General features: G+C 34.9%; 1 protein-coding gene across 1 annotated transcript in view; it reads right to left on the bottom strand.

Moving 5' to 3' along the window:
* MIOS (missing oocyte, meiosis regulator, homolog (Drosophila)) overlaps nucleotides 1-21,986 on the bottom strand; it is a 41,934-nt gene that overhangs the window by 2,856 nt on the left and 17,092 nt on the right. Inside the window, exons 7-11 of the mRNA XM_008591538.1 lie at nucleotides 20,206-20,271; nucleotides 18,935-19,093; nucleotides 7,250-7,402; nucleotides 5,864-6,068; nucleotides 940-1,069 (exon numbers count right to left, since the gene is read on the bottom strand). Of these exons, the coding sequence (XP_008589760.1) occupies nucleotides 940-1,069; nucleotides 5,864-6,068; nucleotides 7,250-7,402; nucleotides 18,935-19,093; nucleotides 20,206-20,271 (713 nt within the window). The remainder of the gene's footprint in view (nucleotides 1-939; nucleotides 1,070-5,863; nucleotides 6,069-7,249; nucleotides 7,403-18,934; nucleotides 19,094-20,205; nucleotides 20,272-21,986) is intronic.

Genomic DNA, 21,986 nt, shown 5'->3' with positions numbered 1-21,986 from the left:
GCAAACAGGGACCGTTTGACTTCATCTTTTCCAATCTGGATGCCTTTTATTTCCTTCTCTTCTCTGATTGCTCTGGCTAGTACTTCCAACACTATGTTGAATAGGAGTGGTGAGAGTGGGCATCCTTGTCTGGTTCCTGTTCTTAAAGGAAAAGCTTTCAGCTTTTCCCCATTCAGGATGATATATCTGACTATAATATAGCTTTCCAAAATGGTATTTGAAAAAATAAAAAATAAAAACCCAGAGGAAAAGGCATTAAAATCATTAAATTGGAAATGATTGTCAAGCTAGACTTGAGGGAGAAAGTTACTGAAAAATGAGTAGCTTTACTTTCTACCTATATAGCAAGATGTCTCATTTATAGTTATGAAGGTGACGGGGATATGCTCAGAGTTTAAATTAAAGACAACTAGACAAATTAGGTGTAAATGTTATTGCAATGAGGAGCACAGGGCCATTGACATTCTTCAAAATAAAATTAAGTATGGTCTTGAGAGTCTCCATTGAATGAGGCGCTTACTACTACATAACAAGATTAGTTAGAAAAGAACTGATAAGAGTAGTTTGATAAGTATTCTATCATTTCAATTTATCATCTAATTATATGATAAATTATAGTATATTCAGTTTTTTTACAGTTGTAAACAAACTGTAAATATATCCTCTTCCCAAATAAAGTTAAATAATGCTACTCAAACATTTAATCCATACAAAGTATTTAAACTATTTCTCCTCATGTAAGTATTAATTTTATAGTTTAAGATTACATAGGATCTCTAATGATGGAAATATGGACAAAACCTCTGTTAAGTGACAGTAAAAAAGAAATTCATCCTTTGGCTATACATTAATAGATAAACCTGAACTACTCAAAAGGCCATCTGCTTTATCTCCTATTAACTCTAAGACTATTAAGGAAGGAATGTGCTGTTTGATTACCTGAACCAACTCAGCATATGTCCAGCGTGCCCACCATGCCTGCAATTGTGACACCAGGTAAACCAGTTGTTAAATTGAGCTAATTTTTTGTCCTTGCTCAAGTCCACTTTTTCATCTGATTTGGATCCTCCTATAGGAAAAGAAAATGATCTTCCTTAACTATATCACAACATTTTATTTAAAGTACTTAAAAAGTATTTCTAAAACTATGTTCAAAATATAAATCACATCACATTGAAATAGCAGTTTTGATGCTAGGATTTAATTTAGATTGAATGAATACTGAATGACAGGAGACTCCCTGCATTTTTAATAGCCCCCCCGAAGGAAAAATATAAATTATTAAAACCCACTATGAAACAACCTGAATTAAAAACCTTAGAGACTCAGATCTTCGTACTGGCCAGCCACCCAAAAAACAAAAAGACCCAAAAAAACAACTTGACAGAAATATGAATCAGTAGTTTAAAATCTTTACACAAAGAAAACACCAGGCCCATTTTACCAGTTTTACCAAACACTGAAGGAATAAGTAATTCTCATCTGCACAAACTCGTTCAAAGAATAGAAAAAGGAGAAACTTCCAAATGTTCTTCATGAGGCTGTTATAATTTTGCTAAGAAAACCAGACAAAGATAACATGAGAAAGGAAGATATAGGCCAATCTCCCTCCTTAACAGACAGAAATCCTAAGTAAAACATGAGCAAACTATAACTTGCAATGTCATAACCCTATGTTCAGTGATTCTACTTTTAGCTAAATACACTAGAGAAACTTCTGCACATGTCAAAAGAAAAGATACACAATAATATTCCCAGCAACATTATTCATAATAGTAAAAATCTAGGAACATCCAAAGTGTTCATCAATAGTAAAGTACAAAAACTTTGCTATTATAGTCATGAACGGAACACTAAATAGCAAAAAATGAATAAACAACAGCTACATTAATCAGCATGACTGAAACCAAAAAAACCCCAAATCTAATGTTGAACAAAAAAGGCCAAGTCAAACAATACATTCCATATGATTCATTAATATAGAATTCAAAGCACACGTAAAACTAAACACATGATAAAACTACACAAACAAGCAAGAGACTGATTAACATGTAATTTAAGATGGTGGTTACCTCTGTGGAGGAGGAAAGAGGTGTGACTAGGTAGGGAGGAATGATCAAAGGTACTGGTATAGACAATGTTTGACTTATCATCGCACATGATATATATACTTCTATCTATGTTATAGCTGACAAGAACTTAAAGAAAATTTGTTATTATATATGCATGTGTTTATACATGAACACCACACATCTTTATGTAATTTTTCTCAAAAAAATGTTCATTCTTTAATTTTGACTACTTCAGTATGTTCTTTTTTGTTCTAAAAACAATAAATCAAATAAAAATATTTTCAGATGTATTTAATTAGAGACAAGAATGAAAAAACAAATAAGTAAAAATAGTAAATCTAATTAAGCAATTGTTACCTATTAAGACATGCTGCATAGATAACTACAGTATATACAAAATTGCACTTGGACGATTGCTGGTCGCGCTTTAATGACCACAGGGATAGTCTTGCAGTCAGGGATAGTTTTAAAAAATATCCATCTATTTTTGCTAATGACATGAAGGTAAAAGGACGTGTAAGTAATTCAAGAATTTAAGATGTAAAAACACTGAAATTCTTCCTGAAAGCTTCACCAATAATTAACAATGAGAGGGAAAAAAGGAAAGGGAGAAAAGAAAAAGAAAATATAGATCTCATTAGTGATTTTCACTTTGTTTTTGTAACTTAAAACATACACAGAAAACAGACTGAATCCAGAACAGGCTAATCCTTAAGTTTTTCTAATGAAGCTGGAAATATTAAGGTCTATCTAACTGCCAAGTAAGAAGGGTTTTTTTTTTTTTTTTTTTAAAGACCAACTGACTTTAAATTTCAAAAAGATTTATAGTGAATTAAGAATTCACTATAAGTGCTACGGAATATTTGAGGGAAACTAGTTTCACTTATGCATTAATAACATAAGAAGAGTAAGAACAAAACCAGTATATAATCTAACTTAAAAAAATGTGTCACCCTCTAGAAGTTAAGCTCTATAAGGGCAGGGACTTTGCTTTGTTCACTGTCACATCTCTAGCACTTGGAACAGTAGGTACTAAATAAATATTGAATAAATAATGTCTCTAATTTGTAACATTTATAATGACATTAATTAGAACTGTTTCAACAGAATTCTAATCTTCAAAACACAACTGAGTACAAAAATATGCAACTCTCAGTTAAATAAGCTTATGGAAATCCTGTTTACTTGGATCACAAAGCACGACGGATGTATGGAAGGATGCAATCTCTAACTGCAGGCAAACACCAGGGAAGTTTAGGCATCTGAACCTTTAAACTGCCATAAGCCAGCATTTAATTTCTATGAGATACTGTTTTATCTTTGAAATAGGATTCCTCTGTTTTCATACCAAAAAAGAATATGCTTAATATTCTCTAATTAACTTAACTCAGCAATGCCTTTAAAGATCATATTAAGGTTCCCTCTCATAGTCCTATACTATTTCCTATCAGTCAAATTTCTAGTTTCTTGTCACACTGATGCACTCGCTACTTCCAATACACTTTTTGTACTTATCATACTTACTAATCTCTTTATTCTAGTTCATGTTTTTTCCTCTTGTCTACGAGTACAACCTGAAAAAGCTTCTCCGAAATCTTCACATATTTAGATGTACCAAACTTTAAAGGACCAGCTTAAATGGTATCTTCTTCCTGAAGCTTTCCAGGTACCCTTCAGGTAGAAGTAATGTTTCCCTCTTTCAAAATTCCTAACACTATCCTTATATAATTTCTCTTATTCATCCTGGGGGGCTAACTGTGTTTCAGAATTCAGAATGTTTTGGGATTTTAAGAAAAATAATGAGTGAATATATATTATATATATTCACCCTCCAGGGATGTCCGAGGCAGCACTCTGTAATCAAACACATTAGTATTTCTGCAGTGAAACATATGAGTAGTTAACAAATAAACTAGAGAAATAAAGACCTTCATAGCTTCATGTCAATTGTGAACAGATTTTGTTGCTAAATGAGATTACTGTAAATTCGTTTTTTAAACATTTTGGATTTTCAGATTCTTTTAGAGATTTTGAAATGACAAGTAAAGGATTGTAAACCAGTATTTATTTTCTAAAATATATTCACTTCTTTTCTGTTAGTTATTCATGCTGATTGCATACCATAAGCTTCATGAGTCTCTTTGATTCACCTTAACACATCAGCCTTATCTTAATGTATAATAAAATATTAATTACTAATAATAGTAATAAAAAAAGTGCTCAAATATGTATTATATAAAGAAATTATTTCTGAAGCAAACCTGGAAAAAACTTCTGATACAAATATGGAAAAATGTTGTGATTTGATATACCTGAATGTTGAATATTCATTATATCAGTCTCCATAAAAGAGTTTGAAATATTTTATAACTTTTCCTCAAATTCTATAATATTATTGTTATCTTTTCTTACCTGTTTCAAAAATAGAAAAGATTGACAAGCTAATATCTACCAAAAATGAAAGCACTCAGGTGTCATTAGAAGCCAAATAATCCTTACAACTTCCTGAGACTTATGATCCAAAAGATGTATTAAATTTAACTATTTCTATGTATCTCAGTTCACATAGATACATGACTTATTTATACTATATTTTACCTTCTTGTTCTTTCATTGTAGTAGATATTCCAAATTGTTATTTTCTATTAAGATCAGAGCCATATAAAAAAATGATCAGCATGCAACACATAAAATGAAAACCCTTGATTAAAATTTAAATCAAAACTACGTAATTTAAAAACATTACATAATAGCTTCATTTGTTTAAAAAAAGCATCTAGATCAAAAAATAATTACTTAGCCAATGATACCAGCAAGTCTTTCAGATGTTAATGTAACAATAAAGCAGACTACTTACATGAATAAACTGAAGAGAATTATAAAATGTCAGAACTAGAAGGGATCTTCAGTCTAACACCTTACATTAAAGAGGGCTAAAGAAACTCTCAATGTCACGTACTCAATTGTCACAGAGCTAGAACTAAAACAGATATTCTGACACTCTATTCAGGTCTTTATTCATTACACCAGTGTGCCAAATATCCAAAATGTTTTGAATTAGAATTTTTGCCATAGTATCATTTTCAAGTTATGTAAATAGCTAGATATTCCCAGCCACTGAGCACATTATATTCCATTATCTATTATTCTCAAAAAATTTTTGCATGTTTACTATAAATTATAAAAAATAATCTTAATATTTCTAACCATTAAAAAGATACACATGTACGCGCGCGCGCGCGCGCGCGCGTGTGTGTATACATATTTACTAGGTAACTGACAAACATACCAGCTGCAGCACCAAAACTTAAATATCAAGGGACCTGACTTCTAGGTTAATGCTTTCTCTATGTACTTCACAAGTAGGCTTTGAAGACGAAATAAGAGGAAATGTCAAAGTGTGCTGGACTATCAAAAGCTCCCTAGGAATACAAGGTATTTGTTAATAGATGTGGGCATGATGACTTTTAAATATCAAATTTGAAAGGACTCCTCTTAGCTGAAATAGTGGTAAGAAAATGGTGTAAGATTACTTCATATTTAAGCTTTTCTCACAAACTTTAAATTGGTCAGCATTTGTGAGATTACCTGAGGTATCTCAGATATAGATTTTACTTTTTATGTACAGATTTTCATAAATTACAGAGAACACAAAAGGCTTGAAGCCAGTAAACTTCCCTTTCTTAGAAATAATACAAACTCAAGGTAATATGTATTTTATTTGCATCATAAAATCAATTATGTAGAAACAATTTCAGCTCAGAAAAGTATTTTGTAAAATTATGTCATACCAGGACAGCTAGAAACAGGTGTTCCCATATTAATGAGGCAAAGTGCACATCGAGGAAGGGGTTTTCGACAGCCGGGGCAACTTGTGACTTTAGATTTCGTTGGCGAGCCACTCACACCATACTGACTAAAACCTCTGCCCTGATGAGGCACAGCTGAACAGCTATAAGAGATTGACTTGCCACAGAAATTGCAACTCACAAACACCTACAAAACAAACGAAAGGCAGAATAAATGTAATGCAAACCATAATAAAATGATAAATACTTTAAAGTTTGATCCTAACAAATTATTTTAAAATAATTTTTAAAACTTTATTTTATATCTTAAAATAACTTATCTGTTAAGTTGACTAGCTCACATTTGAAATCTCTACTTAGCAGTTACATTATTTGGCTACTTCCGTTCTGTTACCTTCGTGTAGTTGTATTTTTCCTCATACCATTGATATTGATGGAAAAACTTGGGAACCTTAGGCCCCAACATTATAAAAATAACACGGACTTTAGAATGTATACCGGGCCATGATGAAATACACCAATATGACTTCAAAACCAAAGTACAGTGATGCAATTTTCTGAACAGTTTTCTTGTAAAGAAAACACTTTACACTTTCTTGTAAAGGAGTTAAAGATCTTATAATGGTAAATAGAATTTTAGAATAATAGTAGTAGAAGCTGTTCATTTTGCTTTTACAGTAAAATCCTAGGCTCTTCCTTAATCACTTATCATATACATTAGTAACATATACTATCAAGTAATGGCTATTTTACCAATACTTTGGTGGTTTTAATATAAGCAGTAATTTCTCAATTTCCTAAAATAAGAAAATAGCACCATCCAGTGCTCACATTGAGGATCAGACATTAAACTATGATATGGTGATCTCATGTCATGTGCTTTGTGATAATCTCATATTTTTTAAACTAATGCTATAAGAAAAAAAAATTCCTTGTGTAATTTGACATATAGATACATGTATACACTGTTAAATAAATAAAAAAACCCATCCGAATCCTGCCTTACTACACATAAATAGTACAAAAAACTTAATACACAAATGGAATTTATAAGTGATATAAAAGTTTAGATTCTGAAAGGGCGTGAAATATACTGGAATACTTCAGACAGCCCTAGGATTAATTTAGATTTGCCTAAGATCCCTTGGGCTTGCTGTGGTTTTTTCTACCTCAGTCTAAAGCTCAAGCCACTGAAATGATTGTTTGGAAGTGGCAGAACCAAAGAACAGAAAGATCAATGACAAAGTGCAGTCTGGGATGATGATATCAAACGGAACTCAATATAAGCAAAAGAATGAGCTAACAATAATTCATTAAATTGAACTCTAACATACTGCAATTTGATTCTCTTCAAAACCATGTACTTACCTGTGCTAAAGGCTTGGAACTGGGATCCAATTTACTCCTGTGAATATCAAATTCAGCTCGTTTGTGCCAAAACCTCCAGGCATCTAACAAATTTCTATAATTCTCAATCCAGTACTGAACCCTCTCATCTTTAAGAACATCTAAAGGTGAACCCTAAAAAGAAAGCATGAATTATTTCAATTGTTTAAAATTTCCTGGCTAAGCCAGAGGATTCTTTGTAACGTGTGAATATGAGTAACATAGAATAGGCCTCCTTTTTGCCAAAAGCTGGCCCCTAATGAGGATATAGATAAATGAATGGAGCTCCTATCAGTCATTTTATCTTAAGCTGGCCTCCATTAATGACATAAATGTGTGCTGTATGTATCATACCTGGCTAGGGAAGTGTAATTTTCTATCTTTTAGGTGAGTTTAAGAATCCAGAAGCAAACTATTCACCTTCCTGGCTGCATACAGTAAAAGAGATATGAATACCCTTTTGTTCCAACAATTAAAACCTCTGGGTTCACAAACTCTGTTTACTGTCTAATCCAAATGAACATCAAAATTGTTCAATCACATTTAAACTAATACTGAGCCTGGTCCTTCATATCTAGCAATGCACTGTGAACTGAGATGCTGCTTTTGTATACCTATTTATCTGTAAGTTAAACTTGTTTATTCCCTCTCTTCCCTTCCATTAAAACATGTGAGGGGTCTTCAAAAAGTTCATGGAAATATCTGTATTATCTTTTAATTTTTAATTTTACCTTTTAATTTTTTCTAGGAACTTTGTAAAATACTTCATACATTTACTGCCTTCAAAAATTTTTTTCTTAGTGTTTTTTTGCTCCTGTTAGACCACAGCAAAAAGCAACAATTTGTTTTACTTATATCTACTTTAGAGTTCATATCATTACTAACTTCAATTTCTTACCAGTAAGAATCTTCCTAAAGCTATATTTTCCCTGGCAGCTATAACATTCCACATTTCATCTATGCTTGCTTTGGGTTTTCACAGAAGGCTTTTAGACCTGTACAGAATATCTTCCCTAACTTTACATGATGGAGAAAATAGAGAAAGTCTCTATTTCCAATGACACCCTAGGCATCAATTTAAAGTCCAGTTTTCTCAGTCCTACTTGAGGACTAGAAAGAAAAGCAAAATGTTAAAGAAAACTTAGCAAACGTCTTCCTTATGGAAAAAGAACAGAAACTTGTAACAGATAATACAGGGAATTGATATTCAATCACAAACAGAAGGAGTATATCTTTCATCTGTTTAATTAGGTGTTACTTTCAACTACCAAAGTTAAATTTAGCTAAAAAACATGTGAAAAACTCTTAGTTGACAACTTCACTTCTTAAAAAAGTAGAGATCTACTTTACTCCTAATTATGACCAACTGGGCAGAACTAAGTACTAAAGTAGCATATAATCCCCTGGTTTTAAAACAAAATTCACGGAAAAATAAGATATTTTTATTCCTCATTCTTTCCCCTTCCATGGCAGTAAGGATAAACTAAGAAAGAATTTGGTCAATACATATTTGGTAAGTCTTTTCTAGATCTCTCCCATTAAAGCTTAAAATCAAACCCTGACATGTTCTGCAAAGGAAACACTTCAGAGATAGAGTGTGACAGAATTAGATGGGCTTGGGATATTACTTGGGCTTCCCACTTTCTTTTTTTTTTTTTTTCCTTTTTGTCTTTTTTCGTGTCTGGCAACGGATCGCAACCCTCAGTGTCGCGCCCGTACTGGACCGGGACCGGCAACAGGATCGCAACCCTCGGTGTTGCTCCCACACCTCGCTCAGCCAGTGAGCGGGAACCGGTCTGTATGTGGGATCCGAACCCTCGGTGGGAGCGCCACCACGCTTCCCAAGCGGCGCACTGTAGCAGTGCGCCACCGGGCCGGCCCTGGGCTTCCCACTTTCAAAGGCAATAACCAATACTCTTTGAAAAAAGGTAAAAGAAGCCAGATCTCTATTACGTACTGTACACAATGCCCAATATTCAATCAAAAAAATCACTAGACATATTAAGAAATAGGTAAATGTGATTCAAAGTCAAAGAAAAAGGTGGTCAATAGAATCTAAACCTAAAATAGCCCAGATGTTAGAGTTAGCAGATGAAGACTTCAATGAAGCTATTAGAAACATGTTCGTGAAGTGGGCTGTGTGATGTCTCCCTCAGTCTAAAATGAAAGATCAGCAGCTATGTAAAAACTTTTTCTTAAGAGTAAGGGAAGAAGCAAGAGACTTGGGAGGCTGTGAAGTGCTGTTCAAATGTGTCTTAAATTCACATTTACCCAATTAAAAATAGAAGCTCCATCAAAACATCCTTCCCTCCTGGGAAGCAGTTCAGCAATCTCATCCTTGGCAGGCCTACCTGGCAACCTTGCCCATGGCCCAAGAAATGGCTCAGCACTCCTGCTCTTGGCAGACCCATTCTTGAATTGCCAAGGGAAGCACAACCTCACACCTGGCCCCAAGAAGTGGCTACGTGGATCAGTCCCTGGCTGACCTTCACCCACCTAGCCAAGCCAAAATGTGTCCACACCCTTGGCTCAGAAAAAGCCCAGCTGTCACACCACTGGCAGACTCACCCCTGAGCCTTTTGAGTCACTGCATGCCCACACGTCTGAATGAGAAACAGACTGGCTGATGTGCCCCTGGTGGGACTGTCACTGGTCAGGGAATCAGCAGTGACCCTGCCATTTGATGTATCAGCCCCAAAGATCCTGATGTGACACATGCCCACACCCCCAGCAACTCCATTCACAGTAAGCCAACTCCTGAGATGTCTGACACGCAGTGTGCATGTGCATAATATCTCCGGCCTGCCCATCCCTGGCAAAGAATCCCGTCACAAATCTCCCAAGGCTAGGCCACTGAGGCACTCACAGACATAGTGAACATGGATTACAGCTGAAGAAATTACACAGGTGAAAGTCTTTCCCCACTCAAGCCACTCTACAAAACTCAAAGAGGTGCCTGTTCGACCAGATGCAACAGATATCAACAACAAGAAACATGAAAAGAACAAGGAAACATGACACCATAAAAGAAACACAATAATGCTCCAGTAAGTAATCCCAAAGAATTGGAAATTGCTGCCTTGTTAGAAAAGGAATTCAGATTAATAATCTTAAGGAAACTCACTGAGATATAAGAGAGTACAGACAAATAATCCAATGAAATCAGAAAAACAATCCATGATCTGAATGAGAAATTTAACAGATATTAAAAAAAAAAAAAAACAGAAATCCTGGAATTGAAGAATTCATTGAATGAAATGAAAAATACATCCAAATTTCAACAACAAACTAGATTAAGCAGAAGAAAGAATTTGGGATATTAAAGACAGTTGTTTTGAAATAACCCAGAAAGAGGGGAGAAAAAAAAAAAAAAAAAAAGAAAGAAGAAAAAGATACCATTAAGTGAACAAATATTCAAATTATGGGTATTCCAGAAGAAAAAGGGGAAAAGGTACAGAAAACCTTAATAAAATAATAGCTGAAAACTTCCCTAGCCTTGGGAGAGATATGTACACCCAAATACAGGAAGCTCCAAGGTGCCCAAGTACATTCAACCCAAAAAGGTCTTCTCCAAGGCACACTGTAATTAAACTGTCAAAAGTTATTAAGATAAACAGAATTCTAAAAACAGTAAGAGAAGAGTGTGAGGTCACCTACAAGGGAGTCTGTATTAGACTAACAGCATACTACATAGCAGAAACCACACTGGCCAGCACTGAGAATGAGGTAATACATTCAAAGTACTGAAAGAAAAAAACTGCCAGCCAAGAATATCACACGCAGCAAAGCTAATCTTCAGAAATGAAGGAGAGGGCCGGCCCGGTGGCGCACTGCTACAGTGCGCCACTTGGGAGTGCGGTGGCGCTCCCGCCGAGGGGTTGGATACCACATACAGCCCGGTTCCCGCTCACTGGCTGAGCGAGGGGCGGGCGCGACGCTGAGGGTTGCGATCCGTTGCCGGACACGAAAAAAGACAAAAAGGAAAAAACAAAAAAAGAAATGAAGGAGAGGGCCGGCCCGGTGGCGCACTGCTACAGTGCGCCACTTGGGAGTGCGGTGGCGCTCCCGCCGAGGGGTTGGATACCACATACAGCCCGGTTCCCGCTCACTGGCTGAGCGAGGGGCGGGCGCGACGCTGAGGGTTGCGATCCGTTGCCGGACACGAAAAAAGACAAAAAGGAAAAAACAAAAAAAGAAATGAAGGAGAGGGCCGGCCCGGTGGCGCACTGCTACAGTGCGCCACTTGGGAGTGCGGTGGCGCTCCCGCCGAGGGGTTGGATACCACATACAGCCCGGTTCCCGCTCACTGGCTGAGCGAGGGGCGGGCGCGACGCTGAGGGTTGCGATCCGTTGCCGGACACGAAAAAAGACAAAAAGGAAAAAAAAAAAAAAGAAATGAAGGAGAAATAAAGTCTTTATCAGAAAGCAAAAATTAAAGGAATTCATTACCACCAGACTGGCCTTATGAGAAATGCTTAGGGAAGTCCTACATACAGAAGAGAAAAACAATAAAAACCATCATGAAAACACCTGAAAAAATAAAATTTACTGGCACAGCAAATATACCAATCAGAAAGAAAAAGGAGTCAAACCTTATCAATACAGAAAATTACCAAACCTCAAAGATAAATAATAAGAGAGGAAGAAAGGAACAAAGGATATACAAACCAATCAGAAAACAACCAACAAAATGACAGGAGTAAGACCTCATATATCAATAATAACCTTGAATGTAAATAAGCTAAATACTCTAATTCAAAGACACAGACTGAGTAAATGAATAAAAACACATCTTTTAAAGACACACAGACTGAAAGTGAAGGGACAGAAAAAGGTATTCACACAACTAGAAAACAAAAGTGAGTAGTGGTAGTTATATTTATATCAGACAAAACAGACTTTCAATTGAAATCTGTACTAAGAGATGAAGAAGGGCATTATATAACGATAAAGGAATCAATACAGCAAGAGGATATAATAACTATAAGTATATATGCACCCAAACCTGGAGCACCCAGATATGTAAAGCAAATATCAGATCTAAAGGGAGAGACAGACATCAACACAATAACAGTTGGGAACTTTAACACCCAACTTTCAGCACTGGACAGAGCATTGACACAGAAAATCCATGAAGAAACATTGGATTTAAATGGTACCAAAAACCAGATGAACTTAACAGACATAGAACATTTCACCCAACAGCTCTAGAATACACATTCTTTTTTTTTTCCATCAGCACATGGAACATTCTCCAGGACTGACCCATATGTGAGGGCACAAAACAAGAGTCAACAAGTTAAAAAGAAAATAAAAATCATATCAAGTATTTTTTCTGACCAAAATGGAATAAAACTAGAAATCAACAGCAAGCAAAACTTTGGAAACTACACAAATACATGGAAATTAAACAACAATGGGTTCAAAGAAGAGATTAAGACAGAAATAAAATTTCCTGAAACAAATAAGACAGAAGCACAACATATCAAAACCTATGGGTTACAGCAAAGGCAGTATTAAGAAAGTTTATAGCAACAAAAGCCTAAAAAAAAAAAAAAAAAAGATTAAAATAGACTATGCAACTAAAGAACTAGAAAAGCAGGAACAAACCAAACCCAAAATAAGTAGCAAAAAAGTAATAACAAAAATTGGAGCACAGAAATAAATGAAATTGAGACTAAAAATACAATAAAAAAGATCAACCAAATGAAAAGTTGTTTTTTTGAAAAGATAAACAAAACTGACAAACTGTTAGCTAGATTAACCAGAAAAAAGAGAAAAGGCCCATATAAATCAAACATTCAAATGGAGACAACTGATACCACCGAAATACAAAGGATCATTAGAGAATATTACGAACAACAATATACCAATAAATTTGAAAACCTAGAGGAAATGGATAAATTCCTATAAACATATGACCAACCAAGAAGAAATAGAATATCTGAACAGACCAATAACAATGAGACAGCATCAGTAATAAAATGTCTTCCAACAAAGAAAGCCCAGGACCAGTTGGCTTTATGCTGAATTCTACCAAACATTTAAAGAACTAATACCACTACTTCTCAAACTATTTCAACAAATTGAAGTGGACAGAATTCTTCTAAACTCATGCTACAAGGCTGGCATTACCCTGATACCAAAATTAGGCAAGGACATGACAAAAAAAGAAAACTGGAGGTCAACATCCCTGATAAATGTATATGCAAAAATTCTCAATAAAATACTAGCAAATGAAATTCAACAGCACACCAAAAAGACTATATGCCATGATCAAGTGGGATTTATCCCAAGGATACAAGGATGGTTCAATGTATGCAATCAATGAACTATCTGATACATCACATCAAAAGAATGAAAAAAACCCCATATGATCATCTCAATAGATGTGGAAAAATCATTTGATAAAATTCAACATCCCTTCATGATAAAAACTCTCAACAAATTTGGTACAAAAGGAAAGTATACACAATAAAGGCTACGTATGACAAACTCACACCTAACATCATACTGAAATGCTTTCAGTTTTTCCCCTAAAAACTGGAACAAGACAAAGATGTCCACTCTCACCACTTTTATTCAACACAGTACTGGAAGTCACAGCCAGAGCAATTAGGCAAGAGAAAGAAATAAAGGGGATCCAAACTGGAAAGGAGGAAGTCAAATTGTCCCTGTTCACAGATACATTATTTTATACAGAGAGAAACCTAAAGCATATACCCAAAACTCCTAGATTTGATAAACAAATTCAGTAAAGTTGCAGGATACAAAATCAACATATGAAAATCAGTAGTATTTCTACATTGAAAATGAACTGGCAGAAAAAGAAATCAAGATAGCAATCCATTTACAATAGTAACAACAACAACAACAAAATAGGAATAAATTTAACCAAGGAGGTGAAAGATCTCTACAAGGAAAACTAGAAAACACTGACTAAAGAAATTAAAGACAACATAAGAAAATGGAAAGATAGTCCATGTTCAATGACTGGAAGAATCAATATTGTCAAAATGACCACACTACCCCAAGCTCTCTACAGATTCAATGCAATCCCCAGTAAACCACCAATGACATACTTCACAGAAAGAAAAACCAATCCAAATATTTATATGCAACAAAAGACCCCAAATAGGCAAAGCAGTCCTGAGCAAAAAAAAAAAAACAAACCCAAAAAAGAAAACAAAGCAGGAGGCATCATCACATTTCCTGACTTCAAAATATACTAGAAAGCTATAATAACCCAAACAGCATGGTACAGGTGTAAAAATAGACACATACATCAATGGAACAGAATAGAAAATCTGGAAATAAATCCGTATACCTACAGCCAACTGATTTTTAACAAAGGAGCCAAGAACATAGATTGGGGAAAGGAGAGTCTCTTCAATAAATGATGCTGGGAAAATTGGAGATCCATATGCAGAAGAATGAAACTAGATCCCTATCTTTCACCATATGCCAAAATCAACTCAAACTAAAGACTTAAATGTAAGAACTGAAAATACAAAACTATTAGGAAAAAACACAGGAAAAATGCTTTAGGACATAGGACTGGGCAAAGATTTTATGAATAAGACCTTAAAAGCAGAGGCAACAAAAGCAAAACTAAACAAATGGTATTACATAAAACTAAAAAACTCCTGCACAGCAAAGGTAACAATCAACAGAGCAAAGAGACAACCTGTAGAATGACAGAAAATATTTGCAAAGTATTCATTCAACAAGGGATTAATATCTACAACATACAAGTAACTCAAACAAATTCAATAGTAAAACAACTAATTCTCAAACAACTACCTATAGACTATCAATGATCCAGTAATCCCATTACTAGGTATACATCCAAAGGAAGGGAAATCAACATGTTGAAGGGATATCTGCACTCCCATGTTTATCAAGGCTCTATTCACAATAGCCAAGATATGGAACTAACTTAAATGTCCATCAACTAATAACTGGATAAAGAAAATATTGTATATATACACAATAGAACAATACTCAGCCATAGCAAAGAATGAAACCTGCATTTGCAGCAACATGGATGAGCCTGGAGAAAATTACATTAAGTGAAATAAGCCAGGCACAGAAAGAGAAATACCTCATGTTCTCACTCATATGTGGAAGCTAAAAAAGTTGATCTCATGGAAGTAGACAGCAGAATAGTGGTTATTAGAGACTGGCAAGGGGAGGAGGGGATAGGGAAAGGGGTGGTCAATGGATACGAAATTGTAGTGAGACAGGAAGAATAAGGTCTAGTGTTCTATAGCATTGTAGGAAGACTACAGTCTACAACAAATTACAATATATAACTAGTAGAGAGTATATCAAATGTTCCCAACATAAAGATGTAACAAATGTTGGAGGTGATAGATATGCTAATTATCTTGACATGATCACAGCACACTGTATAAATATACCCAAATATCACACTGTACTCAATAAATATACAGTTAAGAAAAACCCCAAAACATCCTACCTATAAGTTGAGAGAATGTAAAGTTCTAAAATTTTAAAATTAAACCTTGTATTCTATTTGAGCTTTCAATGAAAAAAAAAAAAAAAAAAGAAATATGTTCCAAAAAATGTGGTCAAAGACTTAGAAGAAAAAATAGGGTTTTAATTAGTGAACACATAGAGAATTTGAGCTGAAAAATGTAAACTATAATAAAGTTGATAATCTACAACTGAAAAGTACAATAACTGAAATTAGAAATTCCCTAAAAAGTTTAATAGCAGACAGGAGGGGACAGAAGAGTCAATGAACAAATCAACAGAAATTATCCAATATGAAGAACTGAGGGAAAAAAAGATAGAAGGAAAATGAACAGAGCCTCAGGCATCTATGGACAACATCAAATGGCTTAGAGTCCACAGAGAAACAGCATGAGATTGGGGCAGAAAAAAAATAATAATAAAAAATGCCCCCAAACTTCCACAAATCTGACAAAAAAAAAATACTGATGTACAGATCCACAAAGCTCAGTGAATCACAAGCAGGATAAAAAGAACCACAAATTAGGTTCATACAGCTGAAAAATCAAAGAAAAAGAGATAATACTGAATGAAACCAAAGAAAAAATGAAACATCACATACAGGGACCCAAGGGTAAGAAAAGCTGACTTCCTCGTCAGAAACAATGAAGGCCAGAAGACTATAAAACTACATCTTTAAGGTGCTAAAAGAAAAAACAATGGTGAAATAGACATTTTCAGTTAAAATAAAAAAGCTGAAACTGTCATCTGTACTACAAGAAATGCTAAAGAGAAAGACCAAAGGGAAATGATACCAGATGCAACTCAGGTCTATAGGAAGAAATAAAGAATGCCAGGAATGTTAAATAAGTGAATAAATATAAAAGCCCATGCTTTCTTTTTTTTTCATGATTTACTTCAAAAACAAATTGCTGTTCAAAGCAAAAATAGTAACACTCTAAATTGAAGCTTATAATGTACATAGAAATAAAATTTATGACAACAGGACTAAAGAGTGGGTAAGACGGTAATTACACTGTTTTAACATTTGTGAAGAGTGAAATAGGAAGTATAAAGCAAAACTCGGAAAGTGTCAGCTGTGAAGTAATAAAAGGAAAGGGTAAAGTAGGAAGCATGATGTGTCAGGTGTGAAATGTTAAGTATGAGGAGGTAAAACGTTGACTTCGTGAAGTTAAGGATGCACATTGTTGGACCTAGTGCAATCACTTCAAAAAAGAAAAAAAATGGATAATGAAAAGGACTATAGTTATAAAGACAATAGAGAAAATAAAGTGTAATGTGAAAATATTAAATTAACCCAAAATAAAGTAGAAAAGAAACAAGAGGAACAAAAGGAAAAACAAAACAGAAAACAAATAGTAAGATGGTAGACTTAACCTTGACCATAGCAAACGTAAATGGAGGAAACAACCCAATTAAAAGGCAGCAATTATCAGACTGGATTTTTAAAAAAGGAAGATCCAATTATATACTGTCTGCATTTTAAATATATTTTATAAATCTTTTTATTTTTCCTTTTTTTTTTTGTCTTTTTTCGTGTCCGGCAACGGATCGCAACCCTCAGTGTCGCACCCGTACCGGACCGGGACCGGCAACGGAATCGCAAACCTCGGTGTTGTGCCCGCACCTCGCTCAGCCAGTGAGCGGGAACCAGTCTGTATGTGGGATCCGAACCCTCGGCGGGAGCGCCACCGTACTCTCAAGCGGCGCACTGTAGCAGTGCGCCACCGGGCCGGCCCATATTTTATAAATCTTGATAAAAGGTTACTAACCCATTTGTACTCTGTAGCCATATATCTACAGTTTAATTTAAAACATATAATCTCATTTCAGTATGAAACAAATGTTATAGAAGGATACCTTTTCTTCCATGGGCAGAGGCTTTATACTTTAGGTAAGTTTACTTTGTGGTTTGTACGCGACAATCTGTGTGAAAGTACTTCAAAAAGTTTGTGGAAAAACAGAATCAAAAGATAATATGAATCTTTCCATTAACTTTTTGAAGTATTCTCCTATATGTTCATAAGAAGGTAGAGGAGGAAGGGGACATTTTACTATGTTTATTCAGTATACAGCACGCTATCATCTTGTGTAAAAGGATGAGGATAGGAATAAGGAACGTACTGACACCATGTGCTATGGGTTGAATGTCCCCCACAAATTCATGCGCTGGAAATGTGATCCCCCATTGTAAAAGTGTTAAGAGGATGGGAAATCCTATTATGATATTTGATAGGTGGGGCCTTGAGAAAGTGACTGGATCATGAGGGCCCAGCAAATGAATGGGTTAATCCATTAATGGATTTATGGTTTAGTGGGTTGTCATGAGCACTCATGGCTTTATAAGGAAAACAAGCGAGCTTTCTTGCCATCCTTGTCATGTGATTGCCTGCATCACCATGGGACCTTGTAGAGAGTAACCACCAAGAAGAAGTCCCTTACTAGATGTACCCCTGGACCATGGACTTCCTAGCCTCTGAAACAGTAAGAAATAAATTTCATTTCTTTATAAATTACTCAGTTTCAGGTATTCTGTTATAAGTGACAGAAAATGGACTAATACACTATGAAAAGGTAAGATCAGCTGGAGGGTTATAGGAAAATCACAGGGAAATATTCTAAATTTTCACTATATTTCCAACAAAAAAAACCTAGCAGGCAACTTTGCCAAGAATATGTTTTTAACCACTGGATAGTAATAACAGAAAAAAACAGATGAACTGGTTACCCTAAATCACACCCATTGATAATAAAGAGGAAAAAGGAGAGTTGAGAGAGCTGTGGCATAACTTGCCTGCTACACTTTGAGTGAAAATGTAGTTCAGACCAGGGAAAGTGAATCTCTTTGGGAAAAGGCATAGTTCTGTCAAAAACTGGAGAAATTGAAGAGAGGTTTCTCTGTTCCTTTTGAGCTATATATAAATCCAGATGTAGTCAAAACTGGCAATTCCCAGAGTGAAAAGAAAAACTGGGTAACTTAGAGAGGAGACTTAGGGACAGTAAGATAAGGCACAAGTTCTCAGTAGATCAACCGATTAGGTTAAACCTAAATGCCTTCTAAAACCCCTAAGCAAGCAAAAGTGTGCACCCACTTTCAATTGAAGTAAAAAACAGTGTGTGGTTAAGCTTTTCTTTTTTAAAAAAAAGCTGCTGTCAAACTGCACTGACCTGTAACATGCAGTAACTTGCTGTTTGGACATCTCCGGTTCTATCGACATAACTCTCCATTAAGTCCACTCCATCTTTGGTAAGGCCTGTAAGCAAAATTCCTTCCAAATTTCCAGCCTCTTTCATTTCATTGGTCAACTTTTCGATGTATCTATTTAACTAGAAAATTCAAAGTGATTTTTCTAAAGAAATCTCTTTTACTACATATGTTGTACTTCAAAATTACTACATTTGGAACAATTTCATTCCTAATGGAAAACATTTTTAAACAAAATCCCAGGGCCGGACCGGTGGCGCACTGGTGAGTGCGCCGCTTGGGAGTGTGGCGGCGCTCCCGCCGAGGGTTCGGATCCCATGTGGAGAATGGTTCCCGCTCACTGGTTGAGCGTGGTGCGGGCGCGACACCGAGGGTTGCGATCCCGTTGCCGGTCCCTGGTACGGGCGCGACACCGAGGGTTGTGATCCCGTTACCGGTCAGTAAAAAAGACAAAAAGCCAAAAAAAAAAAAAAGGAAAACAAAATCCCTTGCTGAAATCTAGGTATGTATTCTCTAAGAAGTCTGCATCTATTACAAATTTCAATGCAGTATCCAAAATCATTTGAAATATTAAAAAAAATTAAAAATATTAAAAACATTTACTATGTTTTGATAATTATTCTATAAAAAAACTATAGATGGTTTACTATTTTAAAGAGAATTACCCTCATTTTTCTGCAAAGTTCTTGTCTATCATAGCAGTTATAGAATCACAGAATATAAGTTGAAAGGGAATTTCAAGATCATCAAGAAAAATCACTTCTGTTAGGTCTTTCTTGACTTTATCCACTCCAAACTCAAGCCAAGATTCCTCTATATTCCCCCAGCACTTACTCCTTATTATAGCACTTAGCACACTGTATTACTAGTGGTTTATGTACATTTCTCCCTCACTATATCATAACATAGGCATTCAGCAACCACTTATTGTATTGAAAATGAAGAAATTCTTTTGTAGCATCATTAAGAGCTGAGTTTAACATCTTTATCTACTAATCTTACTTCCAAAAGAAGAAATAAACTAAAATATTAGGTGAGCATTCTAAAGAAGTAAATTTAGTGATGATAGATATGTCTGTAATATCTTGATCTAAGAAAGAAATTAACTTTTTAGAAGAACTTACATGTAAGTCTCTCACATACATAATTATACATAAAGGCTAGTACCTTAGAATAATCAAGTAATAATAAGTATTAAGCCCTTCAAATATGGAATTAAGTCAGTTCTTCTCACCTGAGTATCACTGAGGAATTTACAAGCAAATGCCACTCTGTCACGTACTGCAACTTTGTTTTCATACTGGAAGTAAGAGACAAAGCAAGGAGTTACTTATAAGTGCTAGTAGTTTTAAATTTTTGCAGAAACTAAGTATTTTATATACCCAATATGTAATTCTATTTTCAAATGTATGAATAAATTATTGTATATATCTTGGATGAGACATTTATTGCCTAAGATGCCTTTCCTGATGTAACTCTCAGGAAACTCAAATTTCCTGACCAAATTCAGTTAAAAAAAAAATTCAGTTCAGTCTCATATAACTCCAAAATAAAATATAAGCAATAACATATAGTGTAACAAATGTAACATGCCATGTAATCCTTCCATCAAACAGAAATTAATCTGGGGAAGACTAAGGAAATCTTTCCTTGGCTGCTAAATTAATCAACAAGTCTAGTAAATCTGTGAATTGACTATATACCGTTACAGAATTTAGAAAGAATACCAATACATGTTTTTAAATACAAAGTGACAAGTTTGAAAACTTATAAATAGGTACACTTTTGTGATGAAAGTAAAATATTGTTCTATAGGTGGTTTGTGACAAAATTTTCAGAGCCATTATAACTTAAATTTTTGTATACTTGTCATTACTGTAAAACTCTATTTTGAAAAATGTTTACTATAAATGTAGAAAGTACAATTAATTTTGTGATCAGGAAAACATAATTTAAAGGTAGGAAAAAGATCCAATTTCAATTGAAGCCATTCTATGTTACAGTTTTTCTCCTTCTTTAAATACAAGACCACTTCAGTTGATACTCATCTTAGTGTGTTTTCTCAATTATAAAATATGGTTCTGCCCTACAGAGGGACCACGTTTGGTTTAAGCTAGATTTAACTTAGATTCAGTTGCATTTGTTACAATTTTGATCTGGAAGAAATTATAAATATTATCTGTCCCATTTTATAGCTGAGAAAACCAAAACCCAAAAAAGTTAACTAAATGGCTAAGGTAAGTGGGGCAGAGCAAGGACTCAGCCCTTTATCTTCTGACTTACCAATTAAGTACTTTTCACTATCTTACTGCAACTTAATTTTTTTTTAAAAGAGCAAGATTAATTATAATTATTCATACATAAAGTATAATTAAATACATTCTTGAAATGGTTTGGAAATCTAAACTTCTTACTCACATATCCCTTAGTAATAACTCAAATTTAGCTATAAGAAAAGAACAGTACTTATTACAGGTCATTTAACTTAAAATACAGAAATTTAATATTTAAGCAATACACTTCTCTATCAATTAAAAAATTAAACAATCCACTTCTTTTTCTAGTCTCCATCATTCTCTACCACTTCCTGAAAGTATCATTTTATCTCTTCAAGATGCAACATTTAAACTCTAGTCAATAAAAAAAATAACAGTTAAAAAAAATTCTTGGATATTAATTTGAAGTGGATAGAATAGTTCAATAGTAATTTATTAAGGGCCGGCCCGGTGGCGCACTGCGCTAGTGCGCCGCTTGGGAAGCGCGGCGGCGCTCCCGCCAAGGGTTCTGATCCCACATACAGACCGGTTCCCGCTCACTGGCTGAGCGAGGCGCAGGGGCAACGCCGAGGGTTGTGATCCCGTTGCCGGTCCCGGTCCGGTGCGGGGGCGACACTGAGGGTTGCGATCCGTTGCCGGACACGGAAAAAGAAAAAAAAAAAAAAAAAAAAAAAAAGGGAAAAAACAAAAAACGGGGGACACCCCAAAAAGGGATAAAAATTTTTATAAAAATTTTTAT

The sequence above is a fragment of the Galeopterus variegatus genome, unplaced genomic scaffold (assembly GCF_000696425.1).
Source record: "Galeopterus variegatus unplaced genomic scaffold, G_variegatus-3.0.2 Scaffold7015, whole genome shotgun sequence".
NCBI classification, from domain to species: Eukaryota; Metazoa; Chordata; class Mammalia; order Dermoptera; family Cynocephalidae; genus Galeopterus; species Galeopterus variegatus.
The sequence above is the reverse complement of the archived record's forward strand: the minus strand, read 5'-3'. Positions and strand labels throughout refer to the sequence as shown.